Below are 26,109 nucleotides of genomic sequence, written 5' to 3' on the forward strand. Positions count from 1 at the left end.
GTATTGGGCCACTGCGGCATTCAGCAGGGCTGGCAGCAGCCTCAAAAGATGAGAACGTATGCACTTGTTTCTTTACAATTTAAGCACTGGCCAAACCCTCTGGTGTAACAGTCTGTGTTATACCCAAATTATAACTTTTTTCCATGTGCAGTTTTCCCCTTCTTTTCATTGGCACTGTATTTTGAGACTTTTCAGTTTTCAGGTGTAACCGGGGCTGGACTGGCCTATGGGGAAATCAGGCAGTGTCCGAGGGGCTGGTCTGCAAGGTCAGTGTGTGAGCCGTTTCATTTTAGGTTTGTGGGCCTGTTTTATAGTCTGCTGGGCCGGTTTTTAGTGTTGTTTTCCCTGATATTGCAATAAACATTGTCTGCAGCTATTACAAAGGCATGCAGTTTCCAACACCTTGCAGAACAGCTAAGCATTGTGTCTTTACAAGTTTGAAACTGTCCTATTTGCAAACTTGGGCTTCTTTTTTAGCTGTCTGATTTGCTAGTGAGGGGCACTTTTATTTTAGTGCCTGGACCGTTTTTCTGTCCCAGACCAATAGTGTAGCACTGTCTCATTCTTATTTTTATTTCCGAAGATCATTCGCCAGTTATCCGCCAAGTGACATTTTAGTTTATGAAGTTTCGTGATGACTCCAAGCACATGATCTGTACGTTTCTTATTTTCAGAGAAAGAATCTAGCATAAGTTAATGTTCTTCTATTGTACAATCAACATTCAAATGGTTACAACTACACAAAATGGAGTTCCATTGTCTCTCTTATCATCTGGATGCTGGAGACAATGCTTGCATGGCATGGGGAGCAAGATCTAGAAACGATCTTTGATTTACTATTGTCTAAGCAGACTCACTTGTCTGGCTGTTTTTTCTGGACAATTTCATGATCCCCTTTCTACGTGCTCGGTTAAGGTCAAAAGAGCCAGGGCATACTTCGCTGTTGCCCAGTCAGTGACTAAATTACTGGATTGTGGTGAATGTAAATTTGTAGAGCTCGCTATTCGCATACCCGTGTGCCATCCAGACTGCGAGCCTCAGAGTCTACAGCAGCCGTTCTGTGATTTGCTGTTTGATTTCATGGGTCCTATAGCTACAGCTTTTTATTTTTATGGCTGTGAGATATGTTGTGGCCAGTGCAGTTTAATTCTCTACATTTTGCCAAAACACTGCCGGCTTTCTTTGTTGAGATACCAGGCGGGTGTTTCGCTTATCTGAATACCACCAGTGGTACTTCTCAAGAGAGCTTCTTGAGGTCAACAGATACGCCCAACCATATGCGAGAAACATGTTGACCCACATTGGGTAAAACAAGGAACCACACTACACGAGACATTACTCTCGGGTGAGTGCCCTGTTCTCTGTTCTTTACCATTTTTAATTAGGGTAGGAGACCCCCAGAATAAAACTTGCTTACTTCGGTACTCCTCTCCCTATTTTAATCTATTATACTACTCTACACCATTCTGCCCCCACACTCGCACTTCACCATACGGCATTCGGATAAGAAGATCTCCGACAAAGAGCCCCTACTTTAGGGAGCCCGTCAGGTATTGCACCGCCGACCCGACGAGGAGCAGCCCATATGATGAAGCATGACACCTGCAAGGGTGTGTGAGGGTATTACTATCCGAAATATGGATTCCCCACACGGACCCCAATCCTCGGGTTAGTTGGGTTCTCTGTCTTCCCTGACTCTGTACTTCTAGATGTTTTTATAATAGAGGAACGGCATAATCTCCTTTTGTATAACGTTCATTTGGACCCCTTTTATGCTGGACCTTCCACTCTTTTTAGAGTGGATATAGGCCCCTTCGTGCCCCTCCTTTGGTTACAACCATATGAAGCCCAAATCCTAATAGGGTATACCTCCAAATCATACCAAGATGGCCCCCGGAGTATGGACATGATATGTTGTCTGAACTCGGTTATTCATCGGTTACTATCTTATTTACTAAAGTTATGCAGTGTTGGTGTGACGTACACTATGTTTACACTGTTAAACCAATGCAAAAATAAATTGGAGAAACAAGAGAAAGTAATACACAGGGCCAACTTAACAATTTGGAACTATGCAAGATTTCGCTTGTGCAATAAATAAATAAATAAGATAAGATAAGATAGGATAATTGCCCTCGGACTAGATAAGTCATTGCCGCCACAGTAGACGCAGTTGATGCGAAACATTAAGCGGCTTTTCAGAAATAGTTGTGGATAGATTCATTTGAGGAAATAAGATTAAATGCGCCTTTAGCCCCTCAGCTCAGGTCTTGTCCACCTGGGCACTTTAGAGAGCGATACATCGAATCAACCTTAGCACCTAATGGGTGTAGGCGGTTTGTCATTGAACACTTCCCAGAAGCAGGTCCAGTGTCACTGAAGGACGCGGAACTTCTGAGCTCAAGTTAAAAGCCCATTTCTGCAATATCCTCCTCCATGGCCCCCTGTCACTGTAGCGGGTGTGGTTCTTGGGGGCGTTATCTCTCAGGAACCCCTTATGGCTCCAGCACAGTCACCTGAGGATTAGGGCTGATTCCTTCTTCGAGACCCCGAGCTCCTGCTCCGCAAGGACACATTGTAAGGTAAGAGACCTATTTTCATGTAGCTCTCGTAGGGATTTCCGGTACATTCCCCTGCAGAGCCAAGAGCTGGAAATGCCAAGGTCAGCAATGATAAAAACAAAGTATGTTAATTACACTTCAAGTCACTGAATCAATAAGTCAGACTGAATAGACTGACCAGGGCTCGCCCAGCTCATGCATCGTACAAAACTCCAGTTGCCGCTTCAAAAAACTTGATTGCAAAAAATAGCAGAGCCCATTTCGATAAATATGAAGCATTGACAAAACCAATAGGTCTGACTTTTTGATAGGAGGTTTTTTGTAGAGCATAAAACCATTAGCTTGTTAGTTGCATCAGAAAATTGTGCGAGGAGAACGTTGCTAAGAATAAGAAGTGTAAAGAGGCATATTATGCATTTGCTTACAATATTATTTCTGTGAAAAGACGTGTTTAGTGAGAAGGTTTGACTGTATTTTTCTTTAAACGATTTGTCCACTCGGTGTAAATGCCTGTGCTCAAGATGGCTGCCTGTGCTCTGCCATGTCTGTGCTGAGTGCTGCATAGATGAATTGGGGCTTTCGTGTGGGCAGAGATAGGATGGACGAGGTGCATGCATATAGGTGGAGCTTTGCATAGTGCAGATGAGCTGGCTGCTGTGCAGATCAGCCAGTGGAGCAGAGGAGGTGGTTTCTAGTGCATATGTCTTGAATCCTATATAGCAGCTGTAGAGTCTGCTCTGCAGGGTTTTGTGCAGTTGTGCTTTGCCTTTGGACAGGAATTCCAAGACCTGACTATTACATTGGAAACATTTTATCACAGTTTCTCGGTCATGGTGTCTATTGTACAGGTAGACACGTGAGACATTCTACATAATGTGTACATTTTCTGATCCCGGCTGTATTCACGTCTACTGTACATTAGTGCTTCCTGAGTGCAAATTAATCAGAAACTACAAGATTACAGTACACCGGAGGCGAGGCATGTTTGACAAAATAGGATACTTAAAAAAAATGCTTTACCTTTTTATAGTGCAGTTTCTAACAGGAAATGAGGAGACACCCCCAGTGCCAAATTTTCAATTGAGCAGGCAGTGTGATTTTCTCACAGGTAGTGTTTCATGCAGACTGATATTATTATAGGGCACATATCATGGTGTGTGCAATATTATCCACAATACATTCTTACCAGACAATTTTAAAAGTAAAAAACAAAGGTAGAAAGTTTAAAGTGGAGCAAAATCATACCTTTTGATTAATGTAATTTTTCCAAATTCTGTCGCTTATCAATCAGTTTCCATTTTGCACCTGCAAATTGTAAATAAATGATATCTCTACGAAGGTTGCTCAGAAGTATGTACCAGGAATTAAATAAATGACTTGTCAGAGTGAATCTGTTTGTGCAGGAGTATCGGATTTAATTTATTGTCAGATAACATTCGAGAAATAGACACGTTAAGCAATATAGTAGGTGCTCCAGACAACCTTGGAAAGGTGCACAGCTAAGCAAGTAAAAAGATCAATTATGTCGGCTGTTTACACAATATAATTCAAGACTTTGATTTATAATTTTAATTCAGAGTTGTTCAATGTACAGATTTGTCAAGCCGTCACAACGGATGCGTCAACGTTTTGATTCCCAAGATATAATTTGTCCACGGGGTCTTCAACAGGACAATAATATAGTTACATCCTGTTAGTGAACAACTAGTGTTTCAAAGGGTATGACCCAAATCTATATGTGTCAGATAAGTGAGTTCAATCATGTGGATTCTTTATTGACACTAGATATGCCTTTCAAGATATATATATTTCACCAGTCTCACTGTGTCCCCAGCCCAACTGGCAGCGGTGCATGGTAAGTGAGAGTGGCAAAACAATACCAAGTCCACAAATTCCTGCGACAAAGAAGACACACACTCCAGACTGTATGCCAAAGGTTTATTAGGGGCACAGGATGTACTACGGCAATTCCGGTATGGAGGCACAGGTAAACCCAACACAGTTCAGCGATCAGGTTGCCATGGCCATTTAGTCCTTTCTGCTGGTTTCTGTCTAGGTTGTTAGTCTATCAGGCAGCGCCGAGATGCCCCAGGGTGATTTGAGCGCTTTACAAACACAATAACATAACATGGTCACGGTTGGGTATTTGCCTCCCCCCACAGCAGTTCTTATAGGTTCATGTGAAACATACACAGTGATAAACAGTGGAAAAGAGGTAAATGTAAAGTTACACATTCACTAGCCTAAAGTAGCGGCTTGTAACAGGGTATAGTACTCATAATACTTAATACAGGGAGTAAACATTGTTGCAATGAATGAAATAACATTAGAACATATGCAAAAAGACATTAGGAATCTCTAGAGTTTGCCTGTGCCTCTGTACCAGACTGCTGTAGCATAACCGGTGCACCTAGTAAACCTTTGGCATACAGTCTGGAGTGTGCGTCTTCTTTGCTGTAGGAAGTTGTGGACTTGATAGTATTATCTACTGGCGGTCGCCAGTAGATAGTTATAGTTAGGATCGTGTTTCCATAGGAAATCTGCAAATTCTATTTTGAATAACTTTGGCGCCGGTTGACGAATCCTCGCGAAATTTTCAAAACTAATGGGGCGCTCCGCTCAGCTCCTACCCTGAAAGTCTCGGGGTGATTCGTCAAGCGGGGGCCGAGAAAAAAGGGGGGTCCCAAAACACGTTTTCCCCATGCATTTTTCCATAGGGACCTTTAGTCGAAGGTACAGCCCGAACGGCTGAACAGAATTACTTGAAATTTGGCAGAGAGGTAGTCCTCAGGTCAAGGAAGTGCCTTTTGCATATATGGAGTCAATCTGTTTAGTATTTCCTGAGAAAATAGCATTTAAAAGCATATAAATATCTATAAGCGCGCACCGTGCGCGCAACCTGCGCGCACCCTGCGCGCACCCTAACGTGCGCGAGCGTAATTCTGATTGGTGGTTACATGTCAGTCAACGTTCGAATCGGTCGAAATCAGGAAGTGTCGGCCGCCATTTTGTTTGTTTTGGATGCAAGAGTGAAAAAGAGAGGTGGCAAACGTGAAAAGGGGGCAGGGTAGAGAGTTCCTGACCCCCTAGCCTTTGTCAGGGGGTCCCTAAAGGACCCCGAAGGGTGAAAAAAGATTTTAATTTTTTTTTAAAAATATCGCGAGGTGCGCGCACGGTAAAATTTAAAAAAATAAAATAAAATAATACATACATAACTTAGCATTTAAAAAACCGTACAAATTCACTTAAAAAACCATAGGTTTCAAACACGTTATAGTTAGGTGGACATTTCACTCGAAAAAAACCAATGAAATTCCCCCGTTATAGTTAGTTCAGATAACTATAACTCGCGCGACCGCAACTCTATCACAAGGATGATGTTATCAGATATATCATGAGTGATGCCACTGACCATGTCATGAGTGATGTAATATGTGACGTCATGAGCAGTGGATTGCGGGCGTGCGAGTTATAGTTATCTGAACTAACTATAACGGGGGAATTTCATTGTTTTTTTTCGAGTGAAATGTCCACCTAACTATAACGTGTTTGAAACCTATGGTTTTTTAAGTGAATATATATATATATATATATATATATATATATATATATATATATATAGATAGATAGATAGATAGATAGATAGATAGATAGATAGATAGATATATAGTTATAGTTATAGTTAGGACCTATTTTCCATAGGAAATCCGCAACATTCCATTCCCAATAAGTGTGGCGCCGGTTGACGAATCTTCGCGAAATTTTCTAAACTTTTGGCCAGCTCCGCACCTACCCTGAAAGTTTAGTGGTGATTCGTCGAGCGGGGGCAGAGAACAAAGGGGGGGTCCCAAAACGCGTTTTCCCCATGCAATTTCCCATAGGATCGGTTGTCGCAGCTACAGCCCGAACCGCTGAACGGAATTACACCAAATTTGGCAAAGAGGTAGTCCTCAGTTCAGACTCGTGCCTTTTGCATCAATGGTGTGAATCCGTTCAGTAGTTCCAGAGAAAATTAGAGTTAAAAGTACATATATATCTATGGCCGGGGAGGATCCGCGCACCCTACCCACACCGTAAGCGCACCCTCCTGATCGCGTGCTGAATGCTAATTGGCTGTCGAGTGTCTGTCTACATTCGAAACCAGGAACTGTTGGCGGCCATTTTCTGCCTCGGTAGAAGCGAGGCTGAAGAAGCAAGGGGAATAAGTGTGTAAAACATATAAAGGGGGCAGAGTGGAAATACTCTGACCCTCTAGAGGTGCTTAGGGGGTCCCAGAAGGACCCCCTGGGGCCCCCTTTTTAAAAAATAAAAAATGGCGAAATGCGCGCAGGGTGGAGCATCCTATCGCGTTTGGTTCACGGATCCTCTCGCGTTGGCTGCACGGATCCAAAAACATGGAAAAAATATATATAAAATAAAGTTTTGAACATATAGGTAAAAAAATATTTTGAAAAATATAAAAAAATGTTTGAAAAACCCATTAAATTCAAATAATATTTTTTCATTTTTAAAAGAATTAATTTAAAAAATAAGTTTAAAAAATGGTGATAAAAAAGTATTTAAAAAAAACATAATTAATGAAATTGACACACTGAATTGGAAAAATATAGAAATCCAATCAAAATCATTAAACATGATATCTTTAGAGATAAGTTATAGATAGGAATTAGCATTTAAAAAACCTTTGAAATTCACTGAAAAAACCATAAGTTTCATGCACGTTATAGTTAGGAATTGGCATTTAAAAAACCTTTGAAATTCACTGAAAAAACCAAAGGTTTCAGGGGCGTTATAGTTAGCTGGACATTTCCCTCGTACAAAACCCTAGAAATTCCCCTGTTATAGTTAGTTCAGCTAACTATAACTCGCGCCCCCGCAATGCACTGCTGATTACGTCACATATTACATCACTCATGACATGGTCAGTGACATCACTGATCACATCACTGATGACATCTCAAATCACATCACTGATGACGTCATCCATGTGATAAATTAGTGCATCTTCTCACACCCTAATATAACCTTTGATACACCGACTCAAAATTTCAGACGGCCATTTTGAAAACCATAAAGACTCCAATACCAATAACTACATACCCACTCATTAACTCTTAGGTCTACATACACCTCCACTCACTCACCTGTACAGTCACTCATACTTACAGTCACTCCGTACAAGACTATCATATGCATTTATACACCTATATAGACACTCACACACTGCCAATCATCCATTGAGGTACTGACACACCTAACCAGTCGTGCAAATAATTAAACACAGTCCAATTTACTCACCTATACAGTTAAACACACTCAAGTTCACTTACTCATAAAAATAGTACCACATTCTTACGCTCTTATACAATCATTGATACAAGCACACACTCTCACATATACCCACTTATATACTCTTACACACATATATACTGCCTTTCACATGTGTAGTTAGTCACACATGTACCACTGAGATATACATTCAATCCCTAACACACCCATACATACACTCACCCAACCATACAGTCCATCACAGATGCACTCTTAAAACCATGCACCCATAGAATCACCCACTCACACATCTATGCATAGAGTCACACACACCCTACCCACACAAACACTCAGGCACCCATACAGATACTCAGACAACCAATCAATAACCCATATAGACACTCATATAGCTATTCACAAAACCATGCAGCCACTTATACACCAACACACAGACACATACAGACATTCACACAGTTTAGTCACTAGTCTGCCGTAAGATACATTTAATGACTCACTTATAGAGTCAGTTATGCACCTAGAAAATCATCCATTCACACACTTGTACACCCACTCATTCTTCAACAGACCTTTCCCTATATATATTAAACATACTAAAAATGTGCAGAAACACATACTCACTGGATGATGTCATGAGTGATGTCACTGACCATGTCATGAGTGATGTAATATGTGACGTAATCAGCAGTGCATTGCGGGGGCGCGAGTTATAGTTAGCTGAACTAACTATAACAGGGGAATTTCTAGGGTTTTGTACGAGGGAAATGTCCAGCTAACTATAATGCCCCTGAAACCTGTGTTTTTTTCAGTGAATTTATATATATATATATATGTGTGTGTGTGTGTGTGTGTGTATAAAGCAGAATAACTAATTCTGATTAGATGCCAACACTTCTGCAAATGTATGGAAAAGCTGTACATAAAAACAAAGTTCCACAGCAAACCTAAATAAATTACTGGTTGTGTTCCACTAGAAAAACCATAGCTTTAGACAACAGCACCAGAATATGAATTGCCTGTGCTGTTAGAGACTCAGCTATTTTTCTCACAAATCCACTATTCATGTCTATGTGAACAGTCTTGCCTGTATTGGAATTCCATACATTTTTCAGCTTATATTCTTAGCAACACACCTGCTGTGTCTTTCTATTAGGCATCACAGTAAGCAATATTAGGACTAGCAAATCACACACGACCTCATGTCAATCCAGCACTTGGGTGGGAGAGTGACGTTTTTACTTAGCTTGCTGAATTCCTCAGGCTACTTTCTAATCCTATTGTGGTTTGTTTGTACCATTTGGGTGTCTAGGTGATTGCCCTCCCCCCCCATGTGCAGTTTAAGGAACAAAATCTCTTTATTGCTGATTTATGTTCTGTTTTGCCTTTGATTGATTTACAGTGCAGTAAACATGTGAGGCTCCCTTGCTTGTTTAAATTGTTTAAACCCTTGCTTTGTCTTATAAATCAAATAGATATGGAAGGCATGCCTAGCCAGGCTTACTTGGATAAACTTAAGACTGTGAAACAAACTTTGTCGGAGCTGGAGAGTCATGTACAATCCACACTAAATGGAGTCTGTGACCCACATACAACAGAGAAGGCACTGCACCAAGCAAAGGTAGGAGCTATGTCTATTTCTATCTAATACATGATCAGCCAATTGAACTGTACTCTTTTTACTGGCTCCCGTGGAGGTCCACCCGGTAGCAAGGCCTACACCCTGTTCAGAAGACTGGACCCTGCCGTTACAGACGCATAAAGTAGGCAGACTGGATTGGGCCACCAAGTTCATTACTATCATCCCTTGCCCCACCTATAACATTCTAACATCTGACTGCCTATTTTGTATTTTTTTCTTCTGTTCATTTAGGGTTGAAACCTGTTTTTCAATAAAGATTTCATTTTAACTGGGCCTGAGACTTTATATTCTACTCTATTTTTGAGGTTCTACACATTTGTGCATTTGGTCAATTTGCTATGTTATGCCCACTTTAGCTTATTTGTATAGCTTCAGGGCATATTCAGACCTGGGATGCATATCTCTCTAAATGAGCTCTTAGGGCCACTGGCGTAACGAAAGTTAAGGGGGCCCCCCTGCCAGGTACACGGAGGGGCCCCGGCTCCGGATTTAATGGAGAGCTCTCATGCCCGAGTTCTGTGATGAGAGGGACCCCCTGCAGCTCGGGCCCCCCCCCCCCCCCCCGCACTGTGGGGGCTGCGGGGGCCTGTGTTACACCCCTGCAGGGCCCGAAATCTGTTAATGGTATTCCATATAATTAATGTGTCATTATCAGCTGGGGCAGAGGGTTTGATCAAAATTCTGTTATGAATCCCTTGGAACAGATGTCTAAAATAAGTCCTATTTGAGAAGGGACTGGGTTCTGCATCCTAACTAATTGGAGACATCAATTATACAAGATAGAAAAGAGACCTTTCCAGTTTAGGCACTGTATGAGGTTGTTTGTCAGCCCTTAACAGTCTATTTCTAGGCAAATAGTCCTTCCCTAACAATGGGTTTTGCCTAACTCAATCAGTAGGTAGCTGGGCTACCTCACATAAATATCTTAATGATACCTCTATTGCATGAACAGCCTAAGGTGCACTTTCAGTACCATCAAATCAGAAGGGGGAAGGGGAGGTAGATTTGAGGTCACAAAGAAGTTGCATTATACTTTCTGTGTTGTCAGTCATGGTATAATGTTCTAAAATATCCAGAAATTATTTGTGCAATATCTTCATCACCCACGTCTTCCCTGCCGTCTTATTCCTCAGCCAACCCTATCCACGTTGACTCCCCATTTCCCCTAACTGGCCCTAAATCTTTACCCATTTTGTTCCAATCTTACGTTGTCTCTGTGGCACACCATTGTAAGTAAAATGTTGCCACCTCTGTTGTGACCCCCCCATACTCTTCCTCCAGCTACTCTTGAACGTTTTTTAGATTCATCAGGGGTGAGTATGTGCCGTCTCCAGTGAGAATATTGATTTAGAGGCCTCTAATGTTTTTGATCAAGTGCCTGCTATTGCAGATAACTTTGGACTCAGTTCAGCCCTGTGCAGCTGTTTTTTAAGATTTCCAAAATGTAACATGTGAGTTCACCAAACTTTCTTTCTTCTGAATGAATTGGGTTGTCACTGTAGTCTTTCATCAAACGGTTCCTCAATTCCCTTTCATTCAGGCTTTGCATCCCACAGGTTCCCCTATGGGTTTCACCCCAGTTACGAGTATAGGAAAGTGGTCAGAGATCCCGCTTGAAAATAATTCTACACTCTGGGTAGGCAAATTGAGGGAACAAGGGGTGAAGATAAAATCAGTTCAATACAAACACACTTTGTACTCTCAAATGTTTGGGCTGCTGTCTGTCCACACTGTTTTTCGTGTGGCAAATATCTTTCAAGCCAATTTCAGGACACAAACAAAGACAGTCCCAGCCTACTCTGGTCCTGCCCACTCGGCCTGTCATTTCCTATATCAGTAACGTTTCTAAAGTTAGTTATGTCTAAGTAGTCCATCAATAAAATACTCCATTACACCATCACTTTGCAGTGGAGCAGTAGAAAAGCATTAGCACAAATCACTGAAAAATCTAGCTAACCCCACATTATAGTGGGACCCACATAACAATCACTTGGGTGCAACCATCCCCATGGCCCTTAAAACAGATTTGTTTTTCTGGTGCAAATTGCGAGTTTTTTTGATCCTCAGGACGTCCATCATGGGTCAAAAGCAAGTATTTTTTATACCCACAATTTAGTACCCATTACCCAGAAGAACTGACTGAAATATCTTTAGGTCAGGTTGGGAGACCATTATTTTGCGGGATTGGGAGACAGCCGTGTCTCACAGCCCATTCACAATCCACAATAAGGCACTCCATGCCACCTACATGACACAGACTTCACCTCTGTCATCCCATCTCTTTTCCACCAAGCAGGCCATTCACAACACATTCTCAACCCCAGACAAGTTCACAGAACCTCGCTAGAGGTTATTGCATTCAACAAAACAATGCTCACTCTTCATTCCTTTTAACTCGAACTACCCACCTACCAGGTGGACAAAGTGCCTGTTGACCCAATATTGCATCTCCAAACTGTAAATTAAAATAAGGTAGAAGCAAGCAAGGGAGGAAGACCCACAAAACTATTGCTTCTGCCAACCTCTCCCTAACAAATTCTCGCTAATAATTCCATCTCCCTGCAACAACAAGGAGGAACTTCTTCTCATAATTTTTCACCACCATCATCGTCCATGTCCTCGGTTCCCCAGGAATGGCACAAGTCACCACCTGCAACTACGGCTCCTCCCTAACCATGAGTATTGTTCATAGCAGTCAAAGTGTCTTTTTGCATCCCCTGGATGGATGCGGTCATCATCTCCAAGGTAAATATGTCTGGTTACCATTAGGTGTCCCCCTTATCATTGCAGCAGGCAAACTACTCAGGCAGTCTGAACGCTTCCTGGGAGTCTTGAAATTACTCATGTTATGCTCTACAATGATGTGCAGCCACACCAATTTTTCTGACATAGCCACAAAGTGGACATTTTTGCTCTGAGACAATTCCTGCATATTCCTCAACCTGGAATCACATGAGCTTTTGTTCTACTGTATAATGGATTAGTGTAACCCCGGGGCCTTGGCATCCCCACAACCTTAGTAACCTCCTTCACCGAGCCCACCATCTCAGACATTTTCCTTAAACCCCCACCATATTCCATGTTAACTTTATGTTAAAGCATCACTCTCACATCTCTCACAATAGACAAAACATCTTTCAGCAAAAGTTTGGGATCTCGTGAAGCAAGGCGCTGTGTGAACCACCAATATATCCCTCCCCCAATTCACATAATTTGGGAGGGGGTGCAGAGGAATGCAGTAGGGGTCTTTTCAAGTTGATTGCTTGAAAGGGGTGTTGCCAAAATACAGATGCAGTGATCCGGGTCATACAGACCCTTGTTGAGAGGGTTTAAACAACAATCAGTTGTGATTGACTGAAGAGCAGGAGAATGAAAGAATCAAAATTGAGTGTGGTTCCACTTCATGACTGCACAAACTGCAGATGCCATGATTTAGACAGGGAGACAAAACTTTTAGGCATCACAACAGGCATTTCTGACCTTCTGGGGTTAGTGCCTTTCATCATTTCCCATATACAAACTGTCAGTGAGTTATTTCAGAGGCACCCATACACTTGTCTGTCCTCAGATTTGAACATTAGCTTCTCTATAGCATCACCTCATAAGACGCTACCTCCTCCTGACCCCTTGCAGTATTCCGGTAACCCAAGAGTAGGGATGCTTTTTGCTTGCAGCCCCATGGCCTCCCTGTGGAGTCCCCTTCCCACATGGGTTTGGTGCCCTGTACATGAAAGTGGAGCTGATGGGAGGTATCTGATAAACCACCAGGGGGCTGCTACCCTCTGTGAATTTCCACTACTATTCGCCATCCAGCAGGGCCCACCTGGGCCGGACTAGCGGTAGCGGGCACCGGGCAATCCCCCGGTGCGCCGCACGGGTGGGCGCCGGTTTTGGGCCCCTGGGGGCCGTTTTTGTTACAGGGCCGTTTTTGCAGCAGAGCTGCAAAATTGGCCCTGTAACAAAATCGGCCGAAAACCGGGCCTAGCAAAGAGCTCGGCGGCACCCCCGTGGGGGGTTTGGAGGGGGCGGCCGAGCACTTTGCCAGGGCCGGTTTTGGTTCCCAGTCCGGCCCTGGGTCCCACCACTAGGAAAGGAGCTCACCCTATGGCTCACAGTACTGGTTTATCCAGTGTCACCAGTGCAGCCTCTCATCCACTGGAGCTGAATATATCTCTTTACATTGCGGATTTTACTCCGCGATGCAAACACAATGAGGTCGTTACAACGACCGCGTTGTCACAATGCACTACCTTTACAACGCAAGTCGTTACAACTACTTGCGCTAGATGGCACGCTGGACTTAGGAATAGTATGGTTTACTATTCCAACTCCAGTGTGTGCAACACTAGGGAAAGTGTTGGAATAGTAAACCATACTATTCCTTATCCTAGAGCTCCATCTAGCGCAAGTCGTTGTCACGACTTGCGTTGTAAAGGTAGTGCGTTGTGACAACGCGGTCGTTGTAACGACCGTGTTGTGTTTGCATCGCGGAGTAAAATCCGCAATGTAAACGTTGTTTCCCACTGGAGCCTTATCAAGCAGTGGTTCAATAATACTGTGGCCCTCTATACCAGGAAGGGTACCACTGCTGAGGCAAAGGCCCAACAGTGCGGTGGAAGGAGTGGGCCAGAAGCTGGGAAACTGACTCTCCTGGCAAATGCTCCTTCACCACGCACCATTATTTTAAACTGAGTTCTCAGAGTACCGCAAATAAAAAGCAGGATCTTGGCTTCCCAATTGTTTCCTTTTGCATATAGGGTAATTGTGGCTGCAGGAACACGATGCAGCAGCAGTATAACATTGAGGATTACACTGATGAGTAGGACTTCTCTCAACCCTCCTCCATGGTGGAGCTAGTCCAAGACAAACTTCCCTACTCCCACATTTGCAAAACTGATGATGTCCAACTATAAAAATAATATAGAAATCGAAGTTGCTCTTCATAAGTATTATCTAGCAAATTTTGTGGTATCGGTAGGGGGTGTGGACAAATCTTTCTGATAGTCCGAAGCTGGAACCTGGTGATTGAAGTGATAGAGATAATGGATTGCAGCATGCTGTGTTTCTTGCATGTAAAAGAGAAATTATGTGTCTGGGTAGAAGGAGATGAAAGGGATGGTGATGCTTGTAGGTTCTGCGTTTGCTGGTAAATGAATGACAGCAGCCTTGGACAAACTGAGCATAAAGGACTACAGTACCATAAAGTGTTGAATACAAATAAGTCAATTTCCTATTTTGGGTTAAATGTCAGGTGTTAGAAATGTCTGTATTGTTGAGCAGACAGGATGCGGTATCGAAGGAGCAGAGGTGGATGAGGACAATCCAAGTAAGGAGAAATTAACTGTGGTTGAATAGGTAAGAAGCTAATCATTGAAGAGCTATACATGCCGCACTCAGGCACGAGAGGGAGACAAGCAAGATTTTTCTTGTTGGCAATGTTGAATGTTGCAAACACATTCTTGAGAATACTTTTTAAGCTGGTTAGCTGAGATAAGGGAGGTGGTTAGCTTAGGAGAAGGATCGCCATGAAAGTTTGGCTTACATATTCTCTTGCTTCCCCACAGGCCTTCTCTCAAACCCTAGAAAATCTGAAGCCCTCCATTGACAAACTTACCTTGGAAACAGCGGCTTTGGATCGGCAAGCATCTGGCGATACTGGGAAATCATGCACACAGTCATTGGAAGAGTTACAGGAGCAGTGGAAGAAGCTAAATGGCAGGCTGTCTGAAGATGTTAATCGGCTGGAGGATATTTTGTCCAAACTAAAAAAGTTTGAGGTAAATAAATCTTTCTGTGGACATTGTGGGATGGGGTTTGTAACTAATGGTATAAGACATTTATGCACATCTGCTCTTTGTTGTAATATGTTTTGGTCATGCCAGGATGCAGTAGTTATGTAACCGTAGGTAGGCCAAGTTAGCAAAGATCCCTTCTACCAACTCCCTGTGCATCTAATTTTTCCTTCTTACATCCTCACGGTCAGTCTGGAGCCGTCCAATACTTCAGACAAAATCCATTTGTGATAAACGTTTTATTGCCCAATTCTGTGCCATTGTTAAATTATACATATCCACTTTACTATTAGCTGAATCTTTCATCCTTATTTTGTTACCCATATTTTATTTAGGAAAAACTCAGTCAGCACTTTGCAGTGCACAGCATAATTCAGTCTTACTCAGCTACTTAAAAATGTTCTTTCTGCAGGCAAAAGCCTTAAGGGACCCTTCTTATGGGTTTTGCATTTTTTAGGCTCTTGGTAAACGCTGGAGAGAAAGTTAAGAATACCTATTTTACTTTTTAATATGAAACAAAACCTGGCAAAACTAGAAACACTTGTAAAAATATTTCTCGTGAAGTAATTTACGTATAATATTTTTTTAAGTGCATCAAGGGAAGTAGCATCTTTGTATCTGCCATGCACAGCCCACATAGGCCTTGCTAGTGGCTCCCTGACGAAGCAAACTGCGTCAGGGCGAGATGGGGCCCATCTCCTTTTATGAAGCAAAGGACAAATGTACTGAAAGTGTTGGGTTTGTAGAGACTCTTGAATCTGTGGTTGTGTATATTAGTGTTTTAATGAGAGAGTAATTCTGTTCTTATTTACTGTAGGCCATTAAAAAATCTTTCTCATAACTAGATCCATAACAAATCGTTCAGAGAATTCAAATTGAAACACTTGTGAGCACACTGTGCCTTAAGCACAGATGACAGACATTTGTCATTAATGGCTGTGATTCTGGAAGACAGTAGAAGTAGTGTGGGGTACGCTGACCTGGGGTAAGCCCACAATGGGCAGAATGTATGAAACTGCCCAATTATGTACATGAGATCCTGGCATGAATAATGATTCAGAAATAAATAAAAGATATTGACCCTGTGACTCATATTTAGTAAGTGCCTGACCGTGGCAGTTGCAGTATGAACGCCTCGCACATTGCGTGATCTCTTAGCACCTTTATAGAAATCTTGGCAGTCTCTGAAACATAACACTTTTCTGTAACATAAAGTTATATTTCTAATAATCTAGAGATTAGTGGTTGTCTGTCTTATGAAAATGAACATTTTAAATTGATTTCTACTACAGACGTCTGCCTATCTCAGTACCACTGTGATTTCTATGCCATTTTAATACTTTTCTGTGTTAACCAGGGTGCCAAACAAAGGTCCAGGAGAGCCAAATACTTGCAGATTTTCTTGATCTCTTCATTGTACATACTGCAAATCTATATGGAACCTGTATTCATAGCCAGTGGTTAGCCTGAAAGTTTGCTACGCATCTAGTAGCTTCTGCACCCATGTTGAACACCTTTCCTCCGATATACACTTCTATGGTATGCTCAGAGGCTCCATTGTCTTTTTGGCTCTGTCTTTGACAAGCGCTTGTCACAACCCAGAAATGATAAAGGTCGCTATAGGGATGATTGATTCTCCCTTTATGAATGATGACTGATACAGGGTTTGCTTCGCCTTCTAAGCCGTCAGCGGAAGAGAGTTCTTCCTTTGCTGTGATAATTTAACAAGTAGCTGAGGTTCTGGACCTAAAACTTCCTTCAGTTGAAGACCAGAAAAATGTCCTTACTGGTGTTTTGCAACCTGAGCAAGCTACATCTGAGCTCTTCCTTCCATTCAATGAAGCACTTACTCTCACCTTAATGGTCACTTGGTTCAAGACCTGTTCTTTCCTGCTGGTGAGTAGGAAGGTTGTCAGCCTGGTGACCCTGATTTTGTTACATAGCATTCTACTGCAGAGAGTTTGGTAGTCCTAGCTTGCGCAAGCAAGTTAAACACCAATTAGTTACCTACAACCCTCCCTCGAGCCCCCCCCCCCCCCCCCCCCCCCCCAGAAGGAGACGAAGAGGACTGAGGCATTTGGAAAACAAATGTTCTCTTCAGCTAATCTAGCATTGAGTTTAGCTAATGCTCTTGGTATATTGTTTATTAGGCAAGTATATGCACACCCTCTGTGACATTGCTAGTGAGGTCTTGCCTTTGGTCCTGGAAAAACCTATGGCCTCCTTGGCTTAGACTATTCAAGATGGTCAAGATGATGCAAAATAATTGGATTCATGCTGGCCTTCTACTGATACTCTGGGGCAAGTGGGTGGCACTAATATGGTGCTTCATCCCGAAGTGTAGATGCGATCCATAGGTTTCTCATGCGACGTAGAGGCCTTCATTATGTAAATGCCTTTCAGTAGCTGTGGACGATACCTTTCGATGGCTTATGTCTGTTGGGTGAAAAAGTTGATTCTGCCTTTGGATACTTTAAGGAGTAGGGCCAAAGCACAGACTCTCTGAGCCTTTCGACCCATGCCAACTAATTTACTCACTACTTTAGGAAATCTTGAGGCTCCTCAAGGGGGTTGGCATGCATGCAACATCGGTTTTTTCAACCCTCTCTGCAGTCAACTCAGTCATTCCATCACCAGGGACATGTATCTGGCAGGCAGTGGACAGGTTACCAAGAGTGTCAGTCCTCCCTGTCCACCTTCCCAACAGCAACAGCATCCAAGATGCTTTAGCTTGCCAATAGTGGCACACACCTACTCTGTCAGAGGCAGAAACCAGCACTTTCTTCTAGGGTGGTGAATCATCATATCTGACAGATGGGTCCTTCAAATTGTTCAGCATGGCTATGCCCTGCCATTTCTTTTTGCCCTGCTGCATCTTACTCCCACAGCAAAGCGGCTCTTAGAAGAGCACCTGTCCATACTAATGAAAGAGATGCGAGCTTTACTCTTGAAAGATACCCACCAAGAGGGTTGCAGACTTCGGGACAGGTTCTTACTTCCGCTATTTCATTATGGCAAAGACGTTTGGGGGGTTTCGGCCTATCTTAGATCATTGTCCTCTGAATGCCTTCCTATCAAAGGACAAATTTAGAATGGTCACACTTTCCCAGGTTCTGTTTGCCCCGGTGACTTCATCTGATCTGCGGTGGTTCCTGCTTGACCGCAGTTGGACAAATGGCATGCCCCTCTCCCTTCCCCACCTAGAGCTGACCGTGGTGATGGATGTGTCACTGCTAGATTGGGGAGGTCATCTGTGGGAGGTAGAGATCAGAGGACTCTGGTCTTCTGCAGGAACCTGACTCCATATCAGTCTGTTGAAGTTGCAGAACATTTGTCTGGCCCTGAAAGCCTTTCTTGCATCCATCAAGGAGAGGCTGGAATACGTTGCCACAACACCACTGCCTTGTGGTAGTGCGAGAAGAGGGGTGGAATGGGTTTCCTGCACCTCCTGACTTGGCTGGAGTGTCAGGGCATATGCCTCATCGTGAACCACCTGGTGTGATCCTTGAATGCCAGCGCAGATGAGCTTAGCTGGTGGCGCCAGGCAGATCACTAATGCAGTCTGTGTCTTGAGGTGGCACAGAGCTTCTTCCAACAATCGGGGGATCGCTAGCTAAAAGTTTTCAGTACCGTCGAGAATCCACAATTAGCAAACATTTGTGCATTGTAGTTCTCTTGAAAAGGTTCACTCGAAGAGTCATTCCAGCTTGAACGGAGCTTGGGACTGCTGGGCACCTTCCCACCTCTGCATCTCCTGCCCCATGTTTCTGAAGAAAGACCGGACACAAGTCTTCCTAGTGGCTTTGGATTGGACCAGGAGAGCAATGTTACCCAGAACTTCTGGCGTGGGTGTCTGTCCCCCGATCAGGCTGCCACTTCGAGAGGATCTTCTGTTTCAGCAGCAGGGCAGGGTTCTGCACCTGAAACTGTGCAATGTACATGTGTGGAAATTGACCAGTGGTAGTTTACTGTTTTTCATCTACCACCTTAGAATGTGGATGTTGCGCTTGCTGCCCGGGCGTCCAACTTTTAAATCAGTTTATGCCTGACGCGGAGACAAATTTGTGGCCTGGTGGTGTGCCTGCAAGACAGACCTTTTACAAGTCAAACTGTCAGATATTTATTGTTTCTTTTTTTTTTTGGTCCTGCAAGGCGTTGCAGCGGGCACTGTTAAAGGCAATTTGTTTGGTCTTTTGGTATCTTTGCGATTGCTCGACAAATGGAACAACATTTAATTTGCAAGATAGTAGTTTGGGAGATCCAGTTTGGTTGTTTGGGATTTTTTTCACATTAGAGATGACCAGGGATGAGTTATTTGCATCCTTTATTATACAATGAAACAACCCAATGAATTCTATTGAGCTCATACAGGTGGACTGTTATTTATGTCATAGTGTAACTTTTATTTGGCTCGATTGTGGAAAACAATAAACACCGTTTTTTATTTTACCTAAAATATTGTTATTTTTTTTTTTGAGACACAGTTTGCCCATCCTTCAGATATTTGTTATCCATTTTTTTTGCCTGGGCCAAACAGTTACACAACATCAAACAAGTTAGTTGTCTTTGCCAAGTTTATCCTTCCTGTTTAGTAGCATGCCAGAGGGATGCACTAAGCCATTGTTTTTCAGCAATTGTCCATGAGGACCAGATACTTGCCAGATTTTTACTACTGCAACATGAGATATATTTCCCTACATACAGAATTAATTTCCATTGCCAGTGGATATATTCCAGTCTGGCATGATTCCTGCCCGAGTGAGTGGAGGCTGTGGCTCTCCTGCATTGAGTTGTAAGTATCTATTCCTGTAGGATGGCACTTCTCACACAATTAATACTTTTAATGTCTGTGTTTGGGTTAGGCTGACTGCAGAGTCGCTCAAAGATGGTTGGATGATGCACACAACTTTGTAACAAAAGAGCAGGACGTATCCTCTGGGGAATCAGAAGGCCTTCCACCAAAACTGGACAAGTGCACGGTATTTATTCTGAATGTGGTTACCTGCGACAAGAAGTTGCAATGTCCTGAATCTTTTACTCCATTTACCATTGAGCAGTTTGCACACTTACTTATTAACACTACTTTGCATGGTAACTTTATATTGCTTCTGTTTCTTGAAAATCTCAATACGCTTTTATGTGTGCTTTAGTGCCTTGTCTAATTACTTTGCTCATTTAAAATATATCTAGATATTTTAGAATTTATTGGGCTGAAGGACCTGAAGAAATAGAAAGGATGGACAGGTTTAGTTTGCTATATATTACGGTTATGGAGCGCAAGTTAATACTACCAAGGACCAGTGAGTTTTACAGATTATGATAAAGATGAGATACACAGGAGAGATGTATATAGGTCTAATTCCTAATTTGCGGACTTTGATGTATGGACAATAATAAACTACGGGGAGAGTGGGTCACACCGAGTACCCAAAACTATTTACGCCTTGCGTTATAGAAGTTGATACTAAAATCTGTCGATTCTGTTGGTTTTCACCTTTGTTAAAACCCACACAAAAAAAGCGATGAGGATTGTAATGGAACCAGAGCTGTTTTTTTTTTGTTTGGCGCCCATTAAGTAACACTTAACAACTGAAAGTTTGAGGGGGCTTACAGGATGGGGCAAGAAAGGCGTATGGTTGGAGAAGAAAAGTAGAGTCAAGAGGTTAAACATCCAAGTGTTCTCTCAGAACACAAGACAAATTCTTAAATACATAAAAGAGCTAGAACAGTCCCGGAGCATCTAGTGGCCAGGTATGTGAGGAGTAGGACTAATTTCTGATTCTACGATGGCCCTTAGCATTGGTTGACTTCACATTTGCCTGAGTATTTAAAAGTTGCTGGGATTAATTCAAGCACTCCACCCATCACTTTGTTTACTTCAATGCGACGCTTAAAGTGTGACGGGTGTGCTCAGATGTGGTCCCTGTACTTACTGTACCTCTGAAACCAAGCTGCACCCAACTCTAGAGCCCCAAATACACTGAAACACATCCAAACCGGTATAGGGTTGCTTGTGCTCTAGTTCAAAAAGGACCTGGCTTGGTAATTCGGGCTGGACTGTTCCAGTTGGGGCAGGACCAAGGCCGTTTTGCATATTCTAATATGAGTGGCATTTTGGGCATAATAATGATGGACTGGGACGAGGCCTGCCTAATTACCAGTAGCTAAAATTAATTCAAGCATTCCACCCATCACTTTTTTGTTTGCTTTTAATTCACAGTTCTAGCAGCAATTCATGATACGGCAGTGGAATCTGACTTTTTGAGAGGTGGATTGTCCTAGAAATGATGTAGGCCTATCCAATAGGGATGTGGGCCTTGCTAAAGAATGAACGAAGAGAGTTATTTCGGGGCCACCGTCTTAACACCGATTGTTCATATGGTAGGGAAGAATGGCTTGCAGTGTATTTTTCATGGACTAATGTGTATTTAAACTCCAGATCTTAGCATGCTCTGAACCAGGAACACCTGCAAAATTATAGATAAGTGACAGTCCTAATAGGATATAAATTTGGTCCTTCGGTGCTTAATTTGAGTCGGTGGTTTCTGGTGCTCAGCACCGACACTTAATCGTCAACACCGGCGCTTATAAAGCGAGCTCGACCCAAAGGTGCGCTTTTCATGAGTACCAGTTAAAGACACATTCATTTTTTCATCTTTTGTATGCCCGGGGAGATTAAGTGATTTCCCTAGAATCCCAGGATGTTGAGTTTACGCGGAGACTCAAACCCTGTTACTCAGCTCCGAAGTTGGCAGCTCTGGCCATTATGCCATATCCTCTCCCCACTTGTAGGGTTTTGGTTAGTTCCGTTATAGGCGGCACTAATAGGAGCAAGGGTCTCGTGAAAGCTGCCCCACTTGTAGGGTTTTGGTTAGTTCCGTTATAGGCGGCACTAATAGGAGCAAGGGTCTCGTGAAAGCTGCCTCCTGGCGAGAGCTCCGGCATTTATTTTTTCTCAAATTAACCACTGGGTCCTTCTCTGTAGGCGATCTCCCTACAATTGCTTTATTTTAATGCGATGAGATACAGTTGATCATGCGCTTTCTCACCACACTGTATCAACAGAAACTTGTGAATGAAATGGAAGATGTGGAGTCGTCTCTGAAGGCTCTGAAAGAGGTTGCGGCCACGCTGCGGAGCCAGCCCCTCACAACTGTGCACAAGTGGGTGCAGCCGAGGCTCAACGATCTGCAGAAACGGTGGGAGGGTCTGAGTATGCAGGTGAGTGGTGAGATTCTTTTATTTACATTATCTTCATGTGTAAGGCAAGTGTGGTAATGTAATAACGCGTGGTAATAATGGTCCATTAAATTAGTTGCCTCCGTGGCATATTTCCCTATTTTTATTTGACACACTTGTTCATTGTAGTGTATAAAATGATGAAAGGCGTGCTATCTTGATTTAATAATGGATCTTGTAATGGAATCTGGGCTGTTTATTTTTTGTTTGGGAACCATTGAATCGAGTCACTGTATATCAATGGCTGTGGTCTACTTCAAGTGATGTGATGAACGAAGTTCTCAATAGGAGACGATTAAGCAAGCTAGGAATCCTTGGGAGGCAATAAATGGTTTAATGCTTAAGGACCTACTTGCAAATAGTTCAGTTTAATGACAAACAGGTCTGCGCAGCGACTTCTTCTATAGCTGAATTCATCACTATTTCATTGAATTAATCAATAACATTATAGCTTTATAGAGGGCTGAAGACTAACTCTACGAATTGGTTTAACCTATAGAGATTTATTATACTTCAGCAAGAGTTCTGCCAGATGTCTTATGATTTTGTAGCAGTGCCACCAGCACCTTGTCCAGATATATCCGAAGTTATATTGAACTGACAGTGCGCACATAAACATTGCTGCGTGGAGCTGATGAGTGGGGAACCATACTGCTCTTATCGTTGGTGCAGTCCTCTTCAGTACAAGCATTTTTGTGTAACTCAAAAAATTATATATATATTTTAAACAGTTCCCCGGAAATGAAGCGTATCATGTGATAAAGCTCTCTGTGTCGACTGAAATGCGTCATGGCAGGCACTATGCCTGTGTATTCCTATGGATAATTTTAGATTTAATTACCCTGCTTTTTCCACAACATCACGTTTTAAGTCTTCTTTTGAGTTTGGCTGCGGTCCGTGCCTGGTGGTTCTGCCGTGGATTGGCAGACAGGATTCTTGTGGTTGAAAATATATATATATATATATATATATGGTCATGTGATCAAGGCCTGTGATGGGCTGAAACGCGTCGTGGTGAGACTTGCACCCTAATAAAATTTATAAAATAAATGAGGCACATCTCTGTGGTCCGTTCCATTTTCTTTGCAAAGAGGAGGAGCAACGGAGCTTTGGAATATATATATATATATATATATATATATATATATCTGCAATAACTCGCCTTCACTTTTCCTTTCGCAAAACAAACGAGCGCAGACCCAATAGTTCTTGTGGTTAATTTATTTTAGCTGTTATCCGCCATTACGCCTTTCGGGCGTTTCTATTCACAATTCCTAAAATCAATCCTAAAATCTTATAAATATACATATAAATATATAAATATCATCCTAAAATTTTTTGCCTTAAAATATCATTCCCTAAAACTTTTTTAATGGTGAAGATCAGATATGTACATCCTATTAAGGGGATCAAAACAATAAAAAAGAAAAAAGAAAGTCTTGTGTTTATGCGTTATGCTATATTCAAGTTACTAGACATCTATAGATTTGGTTTTGTTTATGTTTTAGCAAGCATGTTATTATTACAAAAACGTATATAAATCCTCACTATTGTTTAATCCCAAGGGGTGTTTAGAATCCAACTGGAGGATGTATGTTGTTTCCAACCTCCTCAATTTGGATTCCCTATCTCCTCCTCTCTTTTGTGGGATAACTGTACCAATTACAAAATAATTCAAATATTTAGCGTCACTATTGTGAGTGCTCATAAAGTGTCTTGCAACTGGGTAGTTCTCGTCGTTGTTACGGATTGCTCGTAAATGCTGAAGGATTCTTTTATGCACTGGCAACCTTGTGCTTCCTACATATCTCAAATTACAGCTGCAGGTAAGCACGTAGACAGCATACTCTGTCTTGCATGTGAGAAAATGCCGAATATCACATGATTTGGATCCAAAGGCTGTAATGTAAGTTTTAGTATTAATTGCATGTTTACATGCCTTACATGATGTGCACTTAAAGAATCCCTTTCTCATTGTCAACCATGAGCCTTGTTTACCCATCTCCAAGTTGCTTCTGACCAAAGCCATACCCATACTGTTAGTCTTCCTAAAAGTGACTGAGGGACTATCAGATAATAGCTCTCCAATAATGGGGTCATCTTTTACAATGGGCCAGCTTTTTCTCACAATATTCCTGATTTGTTTTTCCTGACGAGAGAATCCTAAAATCAACCGAATGGGTTCCACTTCTCTCTCTTGGCTCGCTGAAATATCTTTCTGTTTCAACAAATCATGTCTGGCCAGAGACTTAGATTTAATAATGGCAGACTCAATAATTTCTGAGCTGTAACCCCTGTTGAGGAACCTAATTCGGCTTTCCCTCTGCTTTATGTTGCATTCTTCCTCCTCACTGCAAATACGTCTGATGTGGATCATCTCCCCATAGGGGATGCTCTTAATCAGGTGGGGAGGGTGTGCGCTAGAGGCATGCAGTAATGTATTTCCTGCCGTTGGTTTCCTGTAGAGGGTAGTGGATAACCAATTATTGATTATCTGGATCTCTACATCAAGGAATGTGACTTTTTCTTTGCTAATGTTTGAAGTAAAATTCAAATTTAGTGAGTTGTCATTTATCATTGAAATGAAAGCTGTGGCGCTATCAACATCACCGTCCCATACTATAAAAAGATCATCAATATAGCGGAGCCAGGAGACTACTCTCTTATTTAAAATCTGTTCATGCTGTTGCATGAGGACCAGCTCCTCCCACCATCCCATAAATAAACAGGCATAGCTGGGAGAGAAGCTGGCCCCCATAGCAACGCCCTGTATCTGCTGATACATAATACCATTGAACAGAAACAGGTTATTCTCTAGACAGAATAAGAGCATTTTAAGAAGCATTTTGTTGTGGTGAAGAAAATCAATTGGTCTATTCATCAAAAAATATTCTACAGCCTTCATACCATCATTATTTCTAATGCAAGTATATAGCGCAGATACATCAAGTGCTATCATTAAATAGGAGGTTTTCCACACAATGTTCTGCACTTTCCTTAAGAAGTCGCTTGTATCTTGTACAAATGATTTCAACCCTTTTACAAAATCTTGCAGAAAAAAGTCAATGTATCTAGACAAATTCTCCAATATACCGTCACACGCTGCAATTATGGGACGACCTGGTGGTTTATTCATGTCTTTGTGTAGTTTAGGTATGAAATAAATCACTGGAATAGTGGCATTCTCCTTTTTAAGGTATTTAAATTCATCCCAACTGAGTAAACTCGTACTCCTCCATGCTACAAGTTGAGTAAATAGTGTTTCTTGTGTGTCCCTGTATTTTGCATGTGTGACTCTTTTGTAGCACTCAATGTTGTTCAATTGACTGTGTGCTTCTTCCAAATATTCTTTTAACGGCCACAACACCAAATTACCTCCTTTGTCCGAATTACGTATGATGATTTCATGATTTTCTCTTAATTTTTTAATGAGTTGCCAATATTTTCTCTCATGATTAGTAAATTTCTTTTTGTTGGCCTCATTAGTAGCAATGTTGAGTCTTTTAATTTGCGCCACAATCTGTTCATTAAAGACATCTATAGAGTCTCTCGCCATCATCGGTACAAATTTAGATTTTGGTTTAAACGGTGT

At 42.2% G+C, this 26,109-nt stretch overlaps 1 protein-coding gene across 4 annotated transcripts in view; it reads left to right on the forward strand.

Annotated features, from left to right (window-relative positions):
* Positions 1-26,109, forward strand: part of UTRN (utrophin) — a 1,396,454-nt gene that overhangs the window by 409,606 nt on the left and 960,739 nt on the right. For all 4 annotated transcript variants that reach the window (XM_085612275.1, XM_085612279.1, XM_085612276.1 and 1 more), the window contains 4 exons: positions 9,320-9,465; positions 15,051-15,263; positions 20,141-20,257; positions 22,344-22,499. In XM_085612275.1, the coding sequence (XP_085468401.1) occupies positions 9,320-9,465; positions 15,051-15,263; positions 20,141-20,257; positions 22,344-22,499 (632 nt within the window). The remainder of the gene's footprint in view (positions 1-9,319; positions 9,466-15,050; positions 15,264-20,140; positions 20,258-22,343; positions 22,500-26,109) is intronic.

This window comes from Triturus cristatus, chromosome 6 (assembly GCF_964204655.1).
Source record: "Triturus cristatus chromosome 6, aTriCri1.1, whole genome shotgun sequence".
NCBI classification, from domain to species: Eukaryota; Metazoa; Chordata; class Amphibia; order Caudata; family Salamandridae; genus Triturus; species Triturus cristatus.